At 38.5% G+C, this 17278-nt stretch overlaps 2 protein-coding genes across 2 annotated transcripts; both read right to left on the bottom strand.

Annotated features, from left to right (window-relative positions):
* Window positions 1-1772: 1772 nt before the first annotated feature.
* Window positions 1773-11015, bottom strand: faxcb (failed axon connections homolog, metaxin like GST domain containing b). The gene is made up of 6 exons (XM_020937093.2): window positions 10756-11015; window positions 8825-8960; window positions 8347-8543; window positions 3887-4104; window positions 2847-2963; window positions 1773-2308 (listed from the first exon to the last, which is right to left on the bottom strand). The coding sequence occupies exons 1-6, from the start codon at window positions 11013-11015 to the stop codon at window positions 1989-1991; spliced, it is 1248 nt and encodes a 415-aa protein (XP_020792752.1). The 3' UTR covers window positions 1773-1988.
* Window positions 11016-12294: 1279 nt separating this feature from the next.
* Window positions 12295-16658, bottom strand: coq3 (coenzyme Q3 methyltransferase). Its single transcript, XM_020937532.2, has 6 exons — window positions 16350-16658; window positions 15677-15814; window positions 14966-15065; window positions 13798-14070; window positions 12992-13151; window positions 12295-12847 (listed from the first exon to the last, which is right to left on the bottom strand). The coding sequence occupies exons 1-6, from the start codon at window positions 16580-16582 to the stop codon at window positions 12666-12668; spliced, it is 1086 nt and encodes a 361-aa protein (XP_020793191.1). The 5' UTR covers window positions 16583-16658; the 3' UTR covers window positions 12295-12665.
* Between the last annotated feature and the right edge of the window lie 620 nt (window positions 16659-17278).

Below are 17278 nucleotides of genomic sequence, written 5' to 3' on the forward strand. Positions count from 1 at the left end.
TCCGTCCCCAGGGAGCTCGGTCCTGATCTGTGAACCTCCGGATCCTGTACCCAGACCAGGCTGTGCTTCTGCGGGGGTTATTTTCACTCAAACATTACTGAGAGGGAAACCATGGCACTGTGTTATGGCTAATCTCCTCTCAATCAAAAAGCTTTTCCTTGTTTATATATTTGGAAAAAAAAAGTGCCGACAGTGATTCCTGGATGTTAACAGAATGGAGCAGTGTTGTGATGCTGTATGGTGATCTGAACAATGTCAAAAATGCAGTAAAGAAGTATAATTAATGTAAGGTCATTGTTTCTTAATTGTTAGCTTTGACTTCAATAGTATTTTCACAAGGACTTAAACACCTGAAATATTGCAAATGCTTACATTGTTTACAATTTCAATTGTAATTCTTTATTGAAATCACCAATTGCTCAATCTTCTATGGTACTTCTCATACATACATATTAACATTACCCCAGCAGCAATGTTATGACACGATCCATACAATAACAACACATGTATTTTAATATGGCTTCATTACAACAATTCTCAGTATTGTAGGACATCCCAAGGTGAAAGAGATGGAGATATTTAGGATGAAGAGCTGGAAGAACATTAAGACCTGCAAACTCAGTGTGTTATTGTATAAATGTCCATAAATGTTAAATTTCATCCACAAGTGTTTGATGAGTGAGTTGGTGTGATTGAAATATGGCAACATAATATTGGGAAATTATTATTATTATTATATTAATATTATTATTATTATTATTATTATTATTATTATTGTTGTTGTTGTTATTGTTATTGTTATTATTATTATTATTATTATTATTATTATTATTATTATTATTATTATTATTATTATTATGAACCCAGTGATGATGCAGCTAACAAAATAAATGTCCAAATGAAGAATACTGCTTTATGTAATTCCTTAAAATAAATAATTAAAAATGTTAAGATAAAACAGTTTGAGCTAATTTTGGTCATTGTTGGATTGTTAGAGTTCAGTGTACTTTTATTCAAAATGTGCTGCTGCCACTTTACAAGCCACACACTGCTGCTCATCAGTGATATGCCTTCTCAGTTCAGCACACAACATAAAGTGAAATAAAAATTCCACAGATTCATATTAAAGTCTCTCCTTGAGAGAAAAATATAAAAATAAATATTAAACATAGTCTTATGTAAGTTGTCATGTAGACCTAATCTAAAGTGACACTTGACATGACTATGCTTCAGTTCTTCTCTCTTTCAACTCAGTTACCTCTAGTGCATCTAATTTGAATGGTGCTCTGTCCAATTTCATATTGATGATAATAGAACATGGGGAAAGTGATCTGAGAATGAGAAATAGACTGCTTATACTTGGAACTCAGCAGAAGAGACCTTTAGAGGTCTCTTTGACTTAAATGACCTTGAAGTTGAATGTAATCAGTCTAACTTACACCATCTAGTGGTTAAATATGAAAACTGTATATTTACCAAAAAATGGCCAACAGACAAAAGACAACAATTATGGAACAAAACACCCACATTAGTTTGTGTTTCTCTCATCAACTAAAATAATGAATAGTGCATTGAATACCGATTTTGTGAAGGTTGGATGACCAAACATATGTAAACTTATCAGTGGTGCATGAGCACATAGAAGGCTGGGAAGGGAGTTGTAGATGCCTTCTTAAGCCTTTTCCAGGTTGAATAATTTTGTGTGTTTAGAGACACATGGTGATCATTTGCATTAATTCAAAGTCAAGTCTTTCCTAAACATTTTTGCCATTTTATTTTCATCAGTCTTAGTATCTTAGGATAAGACAACATAAGGCCAAGTGAAAGTGCCACTAGAGCAAATCTGACATGAAAGGAAAAAATATATGACCCCATTAAAAAGAGCTTAGTCCAGTGTCTCATTTGTCACAATCTGAGTTGTGAAGTTTAGGGGTCTTGCCAGTTTCTAACAGCCATACTGGGAAGTGCCTTTAGGAGTCTAGCATGTGTTACACCTCCAGATCAGGCATTGCATCCTCTTTAAGCTGAATGTCATTGTCAGAAGCGGTGCCGACATCTGAATCAAAAAGCGAGTGGTCTGAATCTTGAGATTGTTTGTTGGGATGCTCCTCTGAATGAGTGCTGCTGTCAGTATCTTCCATTGTGTCTGTTCTGGAGAAGAGACCCAGGTCCAGCAGGCCCATCGGAGTACAACCCCCACTGCTATCACTGTCTCCATGGTAAAAAAGATCCTCCACCTCAACGAACCACTCAGGCCAAAACTTCCTCCTCATTCTCTCGCAGAACATGGCCAGGTTTATGAGCTCACCTAAAACAGAGACAGCCGGTCTCTTGTAAAAGCATGTACAGAAATAATTAAACCAGCAGGAGGTGCCAGCACTGCTTCCTGAGCCTGTCCTGTACACATTTTAAAGTGACAAGAGAAAAGCTGTTTCTGAGATATTACATTAGCTGTTTTTTTTTGTTTTTTTTTTAAATAATAAATATAGATAAGATGTTCAAGTGTTCTCTTGTTTGAGTACAACGTCAAACACAATGGGCAGCATTTAGGTAGGCTAACACTGCCATCTAGTGGATATATAAGAAAATTATAAGCTGTTATGTACAAAATATAAGGTCTCTGCAATAGGTTACATAACTGAAAATGACCAGTATCAATGCAAATTGTAAATTCTGTTTGATCTAATGCAACTGGATTTGCCAAGTTGAAATGTAGTATACAATCAACCCTTTGCATATTAAAATATGTAGTGAGTCAAACTGAGCTAAATACAGCATATCATACAGATTCAATGCACATATTTTATCATTTAAATATAATTCCTTATAAGAGAAAACTCACTCACCTTTAATGAGCTGCTCTGGTCTAGTCCCTGGTAATGTCCACATTGTTTGAGCTAAATGCCCAAACACTGTGGCATCTAATGTTGAAACCTTGGAGCCCATAAAGTATTTCTTATCTCCTGCAAACAAAAAGCATGTAAACATAAATAACAAATGTCAGAGATAAAACAAGAAAAGACCCTAAAGATATTAAATCTGTGATTCATATGTGCTCATTTGATGTCATTTTGCCAATCCATCTGCCATCTTACATAAAAACCTGCCTAGATTTTACTCTAGCACATCTTCCTTTTCTTTAGTGGAATGGACTCAGTTTACCTTGGCTGATGACTGCTTTTGTTTGTATTTGATGTACCACAGTGCATTAAAGTAGTAGGGCCTTTCAGTTCAAGGCTCTAAAAATATTTGAGGACACTCTGGCAGCTTGCCTGTAACATCCTGCACTAACGCTGCAAGTCTCAGGGTGTAATGATGCATACAGTAGTCTTGGAGCAACTTTCCATTTTACAGTTGCTCTCTGAAATTGCACAAACAGATCAATGCAAATAGAATATTATGTACAATACTTGGCTGTTTGTTGACCACAGCCTAACAGTGTCTCTCTAAAGCTGTTTTGTCTAGACTAGAATTTTTGTATCTAAAACTCTGGTACAATGACCACTAGATGTGAACGAACTGGCCTCTTGACAGCTATTGACAAAATTTATTGTAATACAATTTAGAGGCAGTACTGTGGATGCTCTGGTTTAAACCGCCATTGTTGTGGTTCAGTTCCGCTGAGATACTGCTTTATTTTAATTGAGTCAAGATTCAAGGTGATTCACTGTAAAATTGCTACAAAATAATGTGGTATAACAAAATATGAAAACAATGCTTCACACTTTTCCCTCACCAACAGTCTCCAAAATGTATGCTGAAACATCACATTAATCTGGTCATATCCATATTATATAATAGTATTTGGGTAATCCCTCCTGTATTATATGCAATGTTCCTGCTTTTGTTGTCACTAGACTTGAGCCTCACACAGTAAGTGCCTTACCGAGCAGAGTGGCCAATGTCCGTAAGTCTTTCTCCATTAGTGAGTACACCTCCTCTTTGGAAAAGCGCCCTATCCCGTGACCGTACATTTCCCTGCGGACCATGCTGCCATTCAGGTGACTCAGAAGCCATTTTAGAGTATCGCTGAGAGGACCACTCATGGAGAGCAGCTTCTGTGTCTCCTCCAGGTTATCCACCCACTGACAGTATGCTATTGTCCTGAGAGAAAGCAAACATAATCCACATCATTATATACAAGTATAAAGCATTTACAATCATGCATTCTAAAACAATACAAAAAGCCTTGTTGTGAACATAGACTGTATATACAGTCTATGGTTCTGAATGAGCAGCATGTTGATAACAAATTATCACATGCTGTGGTATCGCTCCTCTCTATTTTTCTCCCAAAAACACAGTCTGCTTTTAATTGTTTTCTTCAAGAATTGCAATAATTTGAATTCAACCCAATTCAATGCATTGTCTTGTTTACAGTAAGTATCATCATTGAATATAGGCGTCCTGTGTGACGGATCTTGAAACAAAACCCTACAAATTTTCATTTTCTTCTCATACAGTATTGTTGGTCTCACCCCTGTTTATCATGGCACATGCATTGCAATATAAAGGAATGTCTCTGCTGAACCTGCCACTGATACCAGCTTCAATGTATTGTTACTAAAGAGCCCATAGAACCACTGACAGCTTCACGTTGATCAATAATAATGTACCACTGCTTCCTTTCCCTGACCTATTCATCAGTAACACTTGGAATTCAGTAGGAAGGTGGGTAGACTGCATCATCTATTCAGCCTATTAACTTGACAGGCAGCTCAAAGAAAGATGGGTCTGGGGGCTTTGCTGCTCAAGCTATTCAAAGAGAATAACAGTTAAACTTTTATCTTTTAACTGTGAGGACACAGCTTACTTTTCTCTTTAAATTATCGCTGCATTAAAATGTCAAACCAGTGGTCATACTGATAAATGGTTTGTTTGCATAACTGTTACAATCCCATTCTGGAATATGATACTGATAGTTCTTCAACTTCTTATGTAAATTTACATACACCCACATTGCCCAATAAACAATACATTGGTGAAGGCAGCTTGTGCTAACCAGAGCCCATAGTCAGTGTTCAGTCATATTGCATAATTAACAGGTTTTATATATTTGAGGGGTATATAAACAGCTTAAATTCACACACTTGCATTGACTTGATATGGGAAGTCAAAACAACACACTCAGGACATAAGGACCGAATAGTTGCCTTGCACAGGGCAGGCTGTCCCTGAACCATCTCCACTTGATGTCCTAGAGTATCTGTTCAGATTGTCCAAACATTAAGCACCGTGGAGTACAGCTGTTCATCTGGAAAGAAGCGGAAACTAACACCCAACATGAAATGCTTTTGGTCAGAAAAGTGAAAATGAACCCAAAGACAATCAAGAGCCATTCAATGAATTGGCTGCCTCTGGAACAGATGTATCAGTATCCACGGTCAAGGAGTTCTCCATCGACATGGGCTGAGATCGGGGCAGAAGGAAGCCATTACTAGGCACAGAAAAGCACGACTAGTTTGCCAAGCAGCACCTGAACAAGGATAAGGCCTTCTGGAAGAATGTGCTGTGGTCAGACGAGACGAAAATTAACTGTTTGGTCATAATGACCAACAGTACGTTTTCCGGTGAAAGGGTGAAGCCTTCCACCCAACAATACAGTTCCAACTGTGAAGCATGGTGGAGGAAGTCTCATGTTGTGGGGTTGCTTTGCAGCGTCGGGAAAGAACTCCAGAAGATCAATGGTCATGAGGAAAGAGGATTACATAGAAATATTGCAAAGAAACCTCAAAAAGTCTGTCAAATGTCTGAAGCTTGGTGGAAATTGGATGTTTCAACAGGACAACGACCCGAAACACACAGCCAAAATAGTATCAAAATGGTTCCAGACAAACAAGGTGAACATGTTGGAGCCTTCACAGAGTCCGGACCTCAATCCCATTGAGAATGTGTGGAGTGAACTGAAGAAACAGATCCGTAAGAGGAGACCAACAAACGTAGCACAACTGTATGAAATCTGCCAGTAGGAATGGCCCAAGATCTCCAGGGATTACTGTGAGAAGCTGATTGAAGGATATCCAAAGTGACTTGCTGAAGTTATCAAGGTCAATGGAAATGCAACGAAGTACTAAGCCCTGAACGAGTAGGTGTATGTAAACTTATGAACCACTTAAAAAGTTGTGCTGTTAAAAGCTATTAAATAAATAAATGATTAACAGGAAATTTTTCCTTTTCTTTTTATTTCCAAAATGCGATTACCATGCATTCCAAAATGGCTTATTCAAGGATGAACGTGTAACTTGAAGTTATAGGGGATTTAGTTTGAACGTGTACTGTATGTAAACTTTTGACCACGACTGTACTTTATTCTAAATGACAATGAAAAAAAAAAAAAAGTAAGTTATAATGGTATCCCAAGTTTACATGTTTAAATAAAAATGTAACTGAAGAAGCAGCTTGGATGAGCTGTCAACAAACTGAATTTTCTCCTCGTCATAAAAATGTAACCTCTAAAAATATATATTCTTTATTGTAAAAATATCTCCCCCAAAACTAAAAAAACAAATTTCTCCATCATAAAAGTAATCAAAGTTAGAATAATAACATTTTTAGGAGGTAGCCCTTTGTTCCTTCCCTCTGATGTTTTTGCTACCAGACTACAGACCCTAATTGGATTAGCCTGTTATATCCTTCTAAACTCACTCCTAACACTGAAATACACAGTGACCTTCACACTGAGCAGGTTACAAAGCCACTGATCCAAAAGGACAAGGAGATGAGAGGCACTGATATCATGGTTAAGAAAGCCCAGTGTTGTGTGTGCTGTCTAAATCACCCATGACAACTGGGAAATCAATGGTGACTGGATTACAGTTTATGGCCTTCACAATAAATTTCAAGTGGGAGTGGTGGCAGTCCAATGGGCTCTTGCTACAGTCCATAATAATATGGTAAAATAATATGGAAGTTGATATTTCATAGATAATACATTATATTACATGTTTAAAAACACAAGTTACTTTTGTTTATATGATGTCTTTTAGAAAGTCATTAATTGTCTTATATTATATATTATTATTATTATTATTATTATTATTATATCCTATATTTAACTAAATTGACTATTGTGAGTTTTAAGCCATGTTATAATGTTTTTACCTACCCAAAAACATACCTTGAGTTGTATTTTGTTTCATTCACATGTTTGTGAAACCTTTTATTATTATTTATTATATCTCCAAAGCTCATCATGCTCTGTTCCACCTTGTGATGTCATGTAGGGTAAGGGTTCAAATTAACAACTACCTTTTGTTCAGACTGGTAATGCCAAGGCTGAAATCATCATTACAATCATCCAAATGATTCTAGTGAAGTTGTGGAGAACTTCCTGTATTTCCTGTATCCTATATTACCACATTACATCAAAAGGCGGAACAGAGTGTTTTCTGTTTGAGAGAAGAACTAGAGCATAAATATGTAGGTTTTCTATTAATTTTAAGTAAATCAGTTCTATCACTAGGCAGTTGGGAAGTACTCTTTGTTGTGCATGCTGCCCTTCCCCGACATAAATTATTCAATCGATAAATCTAAAAGTGGGTCCAGTCACAGGATGATGGTGGTGTGACGAAGCGAGAGACACAGGAGGGAGGGCTTGGGTTACATTACTGACCTCTATATTAAATATGCAGACATTAGAATATGTAGAATTTTGCTGATCTGATACATGTTTTTTGTTGATCTGAATCAGGAATCATAAATCTCTCTTCAAATAGGCCAGTCAAAAGTGGTGACTTATGAATTGAATTGTTTATGTGTTTGCTTTGTATATTGTGAGAGGTAGTGGAAGATGGATGAGGCTTTTAGATAATGGAAAGTCTCTATACTCAGAGTGAGGCAGAAGTGGTGCAAGCAGCTGCAGTCTGTTTTCATCGAGAGGCACTGAAGTGAGGAACATGGGAAGAAGAATAAGGGCCAAAAAGTGCCAGTTGATGAGATCAGAGTTGACCTATGATGAGATCACACTTCATACAGTGGGTTCAACAAGTTTTCATAGCCTTGTTAAATCATTCAATTGTAATATTGTGCATATAGTCAGATACAGATCACACCAATCACACATACAACAGCAGATACAATTTCCTGATGGTTTATTAATTGTGTGTCAGTTTTGCATGTTTTTGTTCAGTCCAAAGCATACCATGCTCACTACCCTTATACCCTTATAAAAATATTAAAAATTACGCTAAAAGGACATAAATTCCTATAACCAAAAGTTTCACCTATTTCTTCTTTATAAACTATTTATTTAATTGTTTTAATCTCACTAATATTTGTCGTATTTGTTTGGTGTTAGATCATAGCGTCTCGCTCATTAAGTTGCTTGAAAACAATGCTGGGCCTTACCAATACAGGTGTTCCTCGACCATTTTAGTAACAGCTCTGGAGACCGCTCTCTCTTCCGGCGTGAGGTTCTTGTTGAGATTGATTCCAAATTTTTCTTCAAGAAAATCTATGATAAACTCTGACCCTGAGACCTGCTCATGGTTGTACTCTATCCAAGGCATCTTTCCCTGTGGTGACAGTTTCCCATCAAAGTAATTCTGTAAAATAAAAGCTTAATTTTAGTCACAAAGCATTTGTACACATTTCTAATGTACTAGTAGGGCTACCTAATATGTTCCTAATTTAAACAGTATGGCATTTGGTCCTCCTAATCCTACCAACAAGATGGAGACCTGATTTAGTCTTTATATTTGTGCTACTGTTGAAACTATAACTACAAAAGTGTGGGTAGTCAGTCAATACTATCACAAAAGGAAATCTAAGCATTGACAGATATTGCCAAACATAAAATAACAGGCAACTAAAATGAGCGAATGACCTGGTATGGCAGATCCACCATCCGCAGATATGTCTCTATTTTGAGGCAGAAAGGTGAGAGGCTGGGCACGCCGTTCTTTGGCCTGGAAAACTGATGGAGTATGATAGCATCTTTAGAGTCCAGCTCCTGCTCCTTCCTACAGTAATTAAAACACAATATGTTATCAAGTTAGTAAAAGAATATGTATACATATTTTATATGTCTAGGTTAGTTTCAAATATTAAGCCAAATAGCTTTAAAACATATATGAGTGGTGAAAGTGTATGTACCACTAGTTTTCAATCAAAAGGGTGACAAACAGACAAGCAGATGACTTTGCTGGTAAAATAACCTAGAAGGACACAGCAAAAAGCTACGAGATAGTTAATCATAATTCTAATTACATAAGGATGATCATAAGATAAGACTATGTTAAAACATATAATATGCACCTTAATACATTAGCCAATACTGCTGTTTGCTTTAGTATCTCTGTCATAAGTGACCTCCTGTGTTCAGCTCTGAATTATTTAGTGAAGCATACTGTGGTGCCCTGTATCTGTACTCAGGAGCTCTAATGACAAAAGCCAAGATCAGATTTACTGTACTATATTGAGTATAGCTGAGTGAATACAGTCACATATCTTGTAGTGCTGAAATTAGATGTTTGGTCGCTGTCCACTGCCATGTGGTGCTGAAATCTATGCGTCTTCCAGGTGCACTAAAATCAATACAAATATTTATTTTGATTATTAATATAGATTAAGTAAATACCAATGCCAAGAGTAAAATTGAATAATTATATTTTCATTTGCAAAGCAGCGGTGTGAATTAGAGTGAAGTAATATAAGTGTAGTAAGAATAGGTGAACAAGTTGAATACAACACAGTGCTGTGCAACAGTGATCATTTAAAACCATAAAGAAATATGAAAATAAATTGACCGTTTAGCAGAATGTGATAGCAGAACTCGATAGATGGCGTTAAATATGTGTGCGCAGAATGAGTCGCTGTCCATGGTACTGAAATATGTGGAAATCCACTAACCAGTCAAGTACACTAATCAATCAATCCTTCCACTTGGTTTCTAGGTCCACTACACATATTGGTAGTAAGATGTTCCTTGATAACAAGCCCCTTAAGGGGGTTCAGACACAAGGATCTGGCAAGGAGACACACAGGGACTGAAAGCGGGCTAGTGTGGGTGCTACGCTCTCTGCCAACATCACATGGCCTAAACAGATGATGCCGGCAGGCTGTGGGCCCGACCGCCAGCAGGCTGCACGTGATTCAGCAACATCAGCGCTCTCTCGCAATACAAGGTTACGCACAGATTATCAGGAGGAGAGAGAGGGAGGAAGGAAGAGATCGGATATAGCAGGCCACTGGTACAGGACGTATTTACTGTGTAGTGGCCCTCATTAGTCCAAAATAAACAGGAATTGGTATCAGATCAAACCCAGAACCAAAGAGAAAGAGCTATTTTCTGGAGACCTGCTTTTTGTTAATAATTTAAGTGGATTTTCATGGTTATTAAGGCATTTTTACTGACTATAGATTGTAGATTTACAAATACATACCAACTTTAATATAGGCTACTGCACCGACAGATGTACATTGACTGAACAGCTGTACCATGGGTTCATTAAAGGTCCACCGAGCTCATTCACGCTCAGGTGACGCTCAGGATTGGCACGAGAGCAGCACACGAGCGTACGCGTGACACACGCTTTATTTATTTATTTATTTATTTTTTCCCTTCACCCAAAGTCGTGTCCTTGGAAGGACGTAAACAGACATCATACTCAAGGAACACTGCATAAGAAATGTGAGATCTACTAGAAAACCACCGGTGCAGTCCGCTCACTGATCCGGGGGAGCATTTAACAAGATTAATTAGATCCAGAGAAATTGTGCTCAATGAAACAGCTTCTGACAACGCGCCTCTCTTACCTGATGGCCAGGAGCTCGTGCAGGAGGTAGGCAGCTGCAGCCAGCAGGGCTCCCCCGGTGATATACAGAGTCTTCTTCCACCAAGATTCGGATCCCAGAGCGGACATGATCCCTCCATAGTCCTGTAAAGGGAACGTGATGATATATCCATACAGAGACTGCTGCTGCTCGGGGCCACACAGCTCGAGAGGCAGGCTGTGGTTCCGCCCGAGCTCCACCACACACGGCCGGCTAGAGGCGAACCCTGCAGCCCAGTACATCCTGCCTCTGTCGGTCACAGCAGTCCCGCATCCACCCCGCCACCACAGTCCCAGGCTGGCTTCATGTTTACGGCATGACAGCGAGAGGCGTCAGATTTGACTCCGTAAAAGACAAAAACCATCTCGCCTTGCCATCTCCGTGAAGACGCTCATGCAAGTCGCTTTCCAGAAACATGCGCAAAGCGTCACACAATCAGCAGTGCACTTCTTCCGGTACCGAATTTCAAACTGGATAATTTCAAAATAATGTCTCAACTAACATGCAAGCTCAATAAGCCAGTACTTAATCATCAGCAAAATACTAAATTATGTATGTTTTTGTTAATGTCCTACAAATACATTCCCATTCAAAGCAACTTATTGCATATTTTTCCTTAATTCTTAGTATCACCAGCTCAACACATCCGGATATTCTCGATATTCATGATGTCCATGGGAACTTGATGCTGCTATTGTTTGCCTCCGTGGTTACCCCGCCCCAACCCAAAGACGAGCCCCTGCGTTCTCCTCTTATCTCTCAGGGCATGTGTTGTGGTGTGTTGTGTGAAAAGTATTGGGCATCATAATGGGTGGATAGGGTGTTGAATAAAAACAACACTAGGCCGATCTGATGATAAAACAAAGAATGGGCTACACTGTACAAACTGACCAAAGAGAAGGTAAAACACTGTGAATGGATTTCGTTTTCCAAATAAAGCATGCAAAAACACTGGCAGAACCACGCAACAGGTATACGCCACATATCCTATGTAGGCTACATCTTATAGACACTTCTCAACAGAGTTACTATGCATTAGATACGGATGGCCTACTTACTCTGGGGCAACATCGGAAAACCAGATGGACGCTCATCTTTTCCACCAGATCTGTTTGTGCGCTTTTTTCTTGTCATGCCGAGAGGTGCGCAAAAACAGTTTCCAGAAAAGACTCTACAGTCCCATCGCCTCTAATAAGCGCCCTAAAAACAATCCCATGTCCACGTAAATTAGAACAAATGGTGACGGTTTAATCTGCGCATCCACACCTCAGTCATGGTTTCATCAAGTTTATGCGCCCTCCCGCGGCACAAGAAAGATAAAACTGCACAGCAAATAATAATGATCTGATGCAAAGGAAAATCTGCCTCTGTTTTGTCTAATGGTCATCAGAATTAATTGCCTGGGGGGGTTGCAGTTTATATTGTGAGTCAATAAAACAAACAAACAAAAGAAGAAAGAAACTATAATCTGAATAATACATTATGTGATGATGACACAAAGGCAGTAGCTTTTAAACTGAAAACAGCTTAACATTTTTATTTTTTTTAATTTTTTACAGCTGTTACATAATAAAACCACAAGGGCTCAGGAAATGTAACTACCCGTGCATGCAACAAAATGCTTTATCTTCTGCACAGCCACACACTGTGGATATCAACACTTGGATTCACTGGCTCTGTTATGTCATGCTATATTCAAAAATTCATTAATTCATTGATATCACACACAATTTCTGTTTTTATCTATTTTGAAATGTGATAATGATACACACTCTCATTTGTCATGATAAACAAAGTAACATGTCACAGGTCTTGCTTTGGTGTGTCCTCAAATAACCCCAGTCTAATGCATCCCAGTCTTTTCAGACTTGCTCGTCTCCTTGGTGACAGGCTCAACCATGTGTTGTGGAGTCCTGTGGGTGGGGACTGTCTTCTTCAACCTGGTGCACAAGGGGCTCGTCTCTTGGTTTGACAGCATGAAGGGCGTAGTTGATGGCTGTACTGTCTGTCCAGCTCCAGGCTCCTGTTACTGGATTGTACAGCATCCCTTTGACAGACTGCACTGAGAAACCATCTGACGAGGGAAAAGATTTAAAAGATTTGAAAAAATGAAACTGTGCAACAACATTTCTTGAGATAGTACTAGTGTGGCAAAAGTAAAAGCACAATATAATACATTTAGAAAATAAACATAACAGCCTGTTATTGACAGACTTACTGGATTCTAGGAGGCGCTCTAGCTCCTCTGGGCTGATAAATTTTTCCCACTCATGGGTTCCCTGGGGAACAATTCGCAGCACATTTTCAGCGACCAGAATCCCCAGTAACCAGGACAGGTTTGTTTTGTTCAACGTAGTGATTAAGAGGGAACCTCCAGGCTGCATAGACAGAAATATTTGAATAGAACATATTGTTCATATAACACCAACATGGATATGTTCTATATAAATACAAAACAAGTACTCATATATTATATTATGCACATATTATTAAAGACCAGAAACATGTTTTTTCTTATATATGCTTAGTAGCATATAGAAGTTAATCTGTCAATTTCAGTGTTACCCAAATCTGATTAAAAGCTTCTTTATTTCTCTGAGTTTTTTTTTTCCTTTTTCTTTTTTTTTTTAAATTGGGATGAGAGAGAGACTGGAATTAGAGGAAAGTGGAATTGTGTCAAGAAAACCAATCTGTTAGATTTCCTCTGGTCCACAGACCTAGGAGATTAAGATGCATCATTAATGACACTACTGGAAACAACTACACATGGGGGTATTTTCCCATTGATCTACAATAAATCTCATTTGTACAGAAGGAGAAAATAGATCTGTCCCCTTCAGTTTTTGTTTTTTTTAACTTATGTATATTTTTGCATTTTTCTCACAAATACATGCAAACTTGAAGTACATTGACTCTAAGACAAAAGACTGCATATCTACATATGTTTCCTAATTGTGAATCAGATTGTTTTTCACTGACCACAAAAATAAAGCACAGTTGGATGTAGTAAATACTAAAACTTACCTTCAGTACAAGACTGCAGCAGTATGCAAATGTTTCCAGGTCAGCAAGATGTTCAACCACTTCAGACGCAACTACTGCGTCAAACTGTCCCACAACCTCCTCCCCAGCCTCTGCTCCCTCTGGCCTCTCAGATGTGAGCTCCTCCAGGCTGCAGGCTCTGTATCTGACTCTGTGGCGGAGGTCTGGGTCATAGGACGAGTGGAGTTGCGCTGTGCCAATGCTGTCCTCCACCGGATCTATACCAAGGACAGAGGCACCTAGGCGACCGAGAGGCTAAGACAATAAAAAATAAGGTATTACTGAAACATTCATTATATGTTTACATGCACAGGTTCCAGATATATACTAACTGAATGATAATGCCGATGGGTGATGGTGAGAAAACAGCAAAGGAAAGCTGTTGTGATTGACATTAGGAACTTGCACTTTAGTAATAGTGTCTTTGAATGATTAGAAGGGTGTTATAAAAATAATTCCCAAAATGTAGTTGAGGAATAACTTAAATAAACTGTAAGTAAAGTTACAATTTAATCAACTGAACAATTTAATGCCTTGCAGCGGTATACAAGACTATTTTTGGCGCCATCTTCTGGCTGTATACTGTACAGAACACACACGATGTGCTCTTGTTTGCCAAGGGGACTGCTGCTTTCCTTTTACAGTTGATCACCTATGATGGCAAGGGAACAAGTGATGAGGCTCAAAGAGACACTTTCACCCTGGAAATCCAAGCAGACTTTTTTATTTGGGATGTTTGTCTATGTATGACAACCTGTGTGGCGGGGCATCAGACATACAGGACCTGATTTTGTCTACCCAGATCACAAAGCACAGCTGGTCAGGCCTCACTTTAAAGGACCAAGACAGGAGTTTTGTGCTTTCACTGGCTCCCTTTAGACACTAACAAAAAGATAAACAACTATAAATGACCAACTGTCTGTTCCACCACACAGTGACCAGTCAAACATACAAACTATATTGATTAGAGTGACATTCAAGTGTGCACTGCTATGAAAAGACAGAAAGAAAAGCCAGGAAAATTCCTACAACTGACGGGAATTGTGGTAATCGTATCAACTGTAAGACATTTGAGATGTTTGTTCTGCTACCATCATAGCATTCATAGCATAGCCCTGTCTACATGTGTTTCTTAACTTTAAAGTATTACCTCTGTGAGCAGGCCACCTCCACAGCCAACATCTAGTATTTTGAGACCTGCGAGTGGTTTTGCAGTTTGACGTCCTCTGTGAATGTTCAACAAATTATCTCTGCATCAAAAAACAAAACAATTATTAATGTTAATTTAAATGATTAAATGATAAAACAAGGTGAGTGTGAAAAAATGCTTGAAATTGTGGTTAGGTCTCAATTAATCTTGATAAAAAATATAAAATGTTTGCAGTTTTTCAGGTAATCATGATAGAAATTCTAATGTATTCTCATCTATTATCATTACAATAGGAGCTAAACAGGTCACTGCTATGATAAATACACCATAATAAATAAACAGAATCTTGCATTATAAAGTAATATCCATGGGTTTTAAGGATTTCAATTAAACAAACAAACAAACAAAAAATCAACATAGCTACACACACACTGTCTGCCTCTGAATCTATGGAGTTGTCACTTTCAAGACATGTCAAAATCCAAACCAAACCACCAAGGGCACAATAAAGGGGGAAGGGCAGAGACACTGCCCTCTTGGCTGGGTGAGTAACATAATAATTTTTACACAGGGCACATAGCATATCAAAAAAAAAAAAAAAAGGCTTATGCATGGAGAAAGCCTGTCTCAGTTGTCTTTTATGTTCATATCCTTAACTTGTAACTTGGCCTGCTACCTATAAGTGTTGATATGAGTAATCAGAATACAAACCGTATAAAAGGCACGCGTAGGTCATTCATTGCGTGTAAAGCTGCAAACTCTCCTTGTTCATCCCACCACTTACTGGCCAGTGACTGGAACCTCCTCACCTCATTTGGGTCAACTGTGGTTTGTGAGACTGAACGAACACTGGGGGAGAAACACACTGTTAGTGACAAAACTTTCTGACTGTGACTGAATGAATGAAAAGAAAAGGGACATGCAGTTCACGTGTTCAACATTTACTAACTGCTGATGGTATAGATGCTACTCTATAGGCCGTGCTGCCTGCTCAAAGACGACACCAGCTGAAATTAAAATGAATGAGTGTATTCCGCCACCAATGGATTTTTCCCCGTTTCCTGATAACATGGTCATATTGGTTCAGGAAGCACCACGTACCATTCACATATTGACTATTATAGAGTAACCTATACTAGTGTCAAGGCTTTAATCTTTAAGATAGAGAAAACGTTGTTGTGGTCCCACTCTCCCATCATCACGACCTTGTGACAGTGTTTGCAGACGCTTTGAAAACTATATAGGGTCATAACAAAATGTGTGTCGTAATCATAAAACTAAAGGCATTCCAAGAAAATACGGATGCAATTCTTTTGAGCCAGGCAATAGGTAGTCCACTGTAGAGCGCAACCAGGCCAACCGTAATGTAACTCATATTACCCACCTGGCTTGACAGTGTAAGGCACCCTGGTTGTTATTCATTAGGGCACTTCTCCTCAGCCACAGTGACCGCTGTTGACACACCGATGTCCAGCTGAACCCAGTCCGAAGCCCGGGGCGGAGCGGCCCACTCCTGACACGTGCCGGTTTAAAACAAGAAACCCCCAAGACTAAACAACCAACTTTACTAGAAAACATTTTACGGTAAAGCACGGTTAGATTGCATTCAAGGTTCATGCAATCCTGGTAGCAGTTGGAGCTTGCCTTGCTGACTTGGTGCAAATGTTTGGTGTGCTTTTTTATTCAATCCGGTTGAAAAGGAGACTAACAATTGTTCCTAGAGTTAATAGTTCCTACCTATGAAATCAGGCATCAAATACATAGCAAAGAAAACTTAACTTTTTAAAAAATACCTTTAATTTAATTTAATCCTAAATTTTTTATTTAAACTCAAAATAGTCACCATTTGTGGACACTGCTCCAAAAGCCTTGGCCTTCAATGAGTTTCACGATGAATTATTCACATTAAATTGTATTCACATCACAGGTGTCAGGGTCAACAAATGCTGAAAGTGCAAAGTGATTAAAACAAAGGAATATTTTTTTTTCACATTCCATGTGTCCATTCATAGTTTTGATGCTTTAAGCGAGAATCTACAATTTAAATAATCATGGAAAAACAACCATAAATAGAAGTGTTCTTTCCATTTCCATGGAAACATGCAAGTGACGCGTCACCTCCAGAAAGTTATATACTATGCAAATGTAACAAACGTACATATGTGGCAGTGTACCCTAAAGCTTTAGTCTTTAATGTTGGTCAATGGTATGGACATATTGTTGCTCATTCACTACTACCTTTTTTCCATTACATTACATGCAACTATGCACCCATAGTAATTTCGCCTGGTAATGAAAAACATGAGGAATTTG

Source organism: Boleophthalmus pectinirostris, unplaced genomic scaffold (genome assembly GCF_026225935.1).
Source record: "Boleophthalmus pectinirostris isolate CB_2022bp ecotype Guang Dong unplaced genomic scaffold, ASM2622593v1 HiC_scaffold_6, whole genome shotgun sequence".
NCBI classification, from domain to species: Eukaryota; Metazoa; Chordata; class Actinopteri; order Gobiiformes; family Gobiidae; genus Boleophthalmus; species Boleophthalmus pectinirostris.

Excerpts from the sequence above, each read along its gene's own strand:
- faxcb (XM_020937093.2), bottom strand. The coding sequence starts at position 11,015 with ATGTACTGGGCTGCAGGGTTCGCCTCTAGCCGGCCGTGTGTGGTGGAG. Across the intron at positions 4,105-8,346 it reads GTCGAGGAACACCTGTATTG|GACAATAGCATACTGTCAGT; the intron begins GTAAGGCCCAGC and ends GCTTTCTCTCAG. Across the intron at positions 2,309-2,846 it reads ACCAGAGCAGCTCATTAAAG|GTGAGCTCATAAACCTGGCC; the intron begins GTGAGTGAGTTT and ends TCTCTGTTTTAG.
- coq3 (XM_020937532.2), bottom strand. The coding sequence starts at position 16,582 with ATGAACCTTGAATGCAATCTAACCGTGCTTTACCGTAAAATGTTTTCT. Across the intron at positions 15,815-16,349 it reads GCCTTACACTGTCAAGCCAG|TGTTCGTTCAGTCTCACAAA; the intron begins GTGGGTAATATG and ends TTTCTCCCCCAG. Across the intron at positions 15,066-15,676 it reads CTACGCGTGCCTTTTATACG|AGATAATTTGTTGAACATTC; the intron begins GTTTGTATTCTG and ends TTTTTGATGCAG.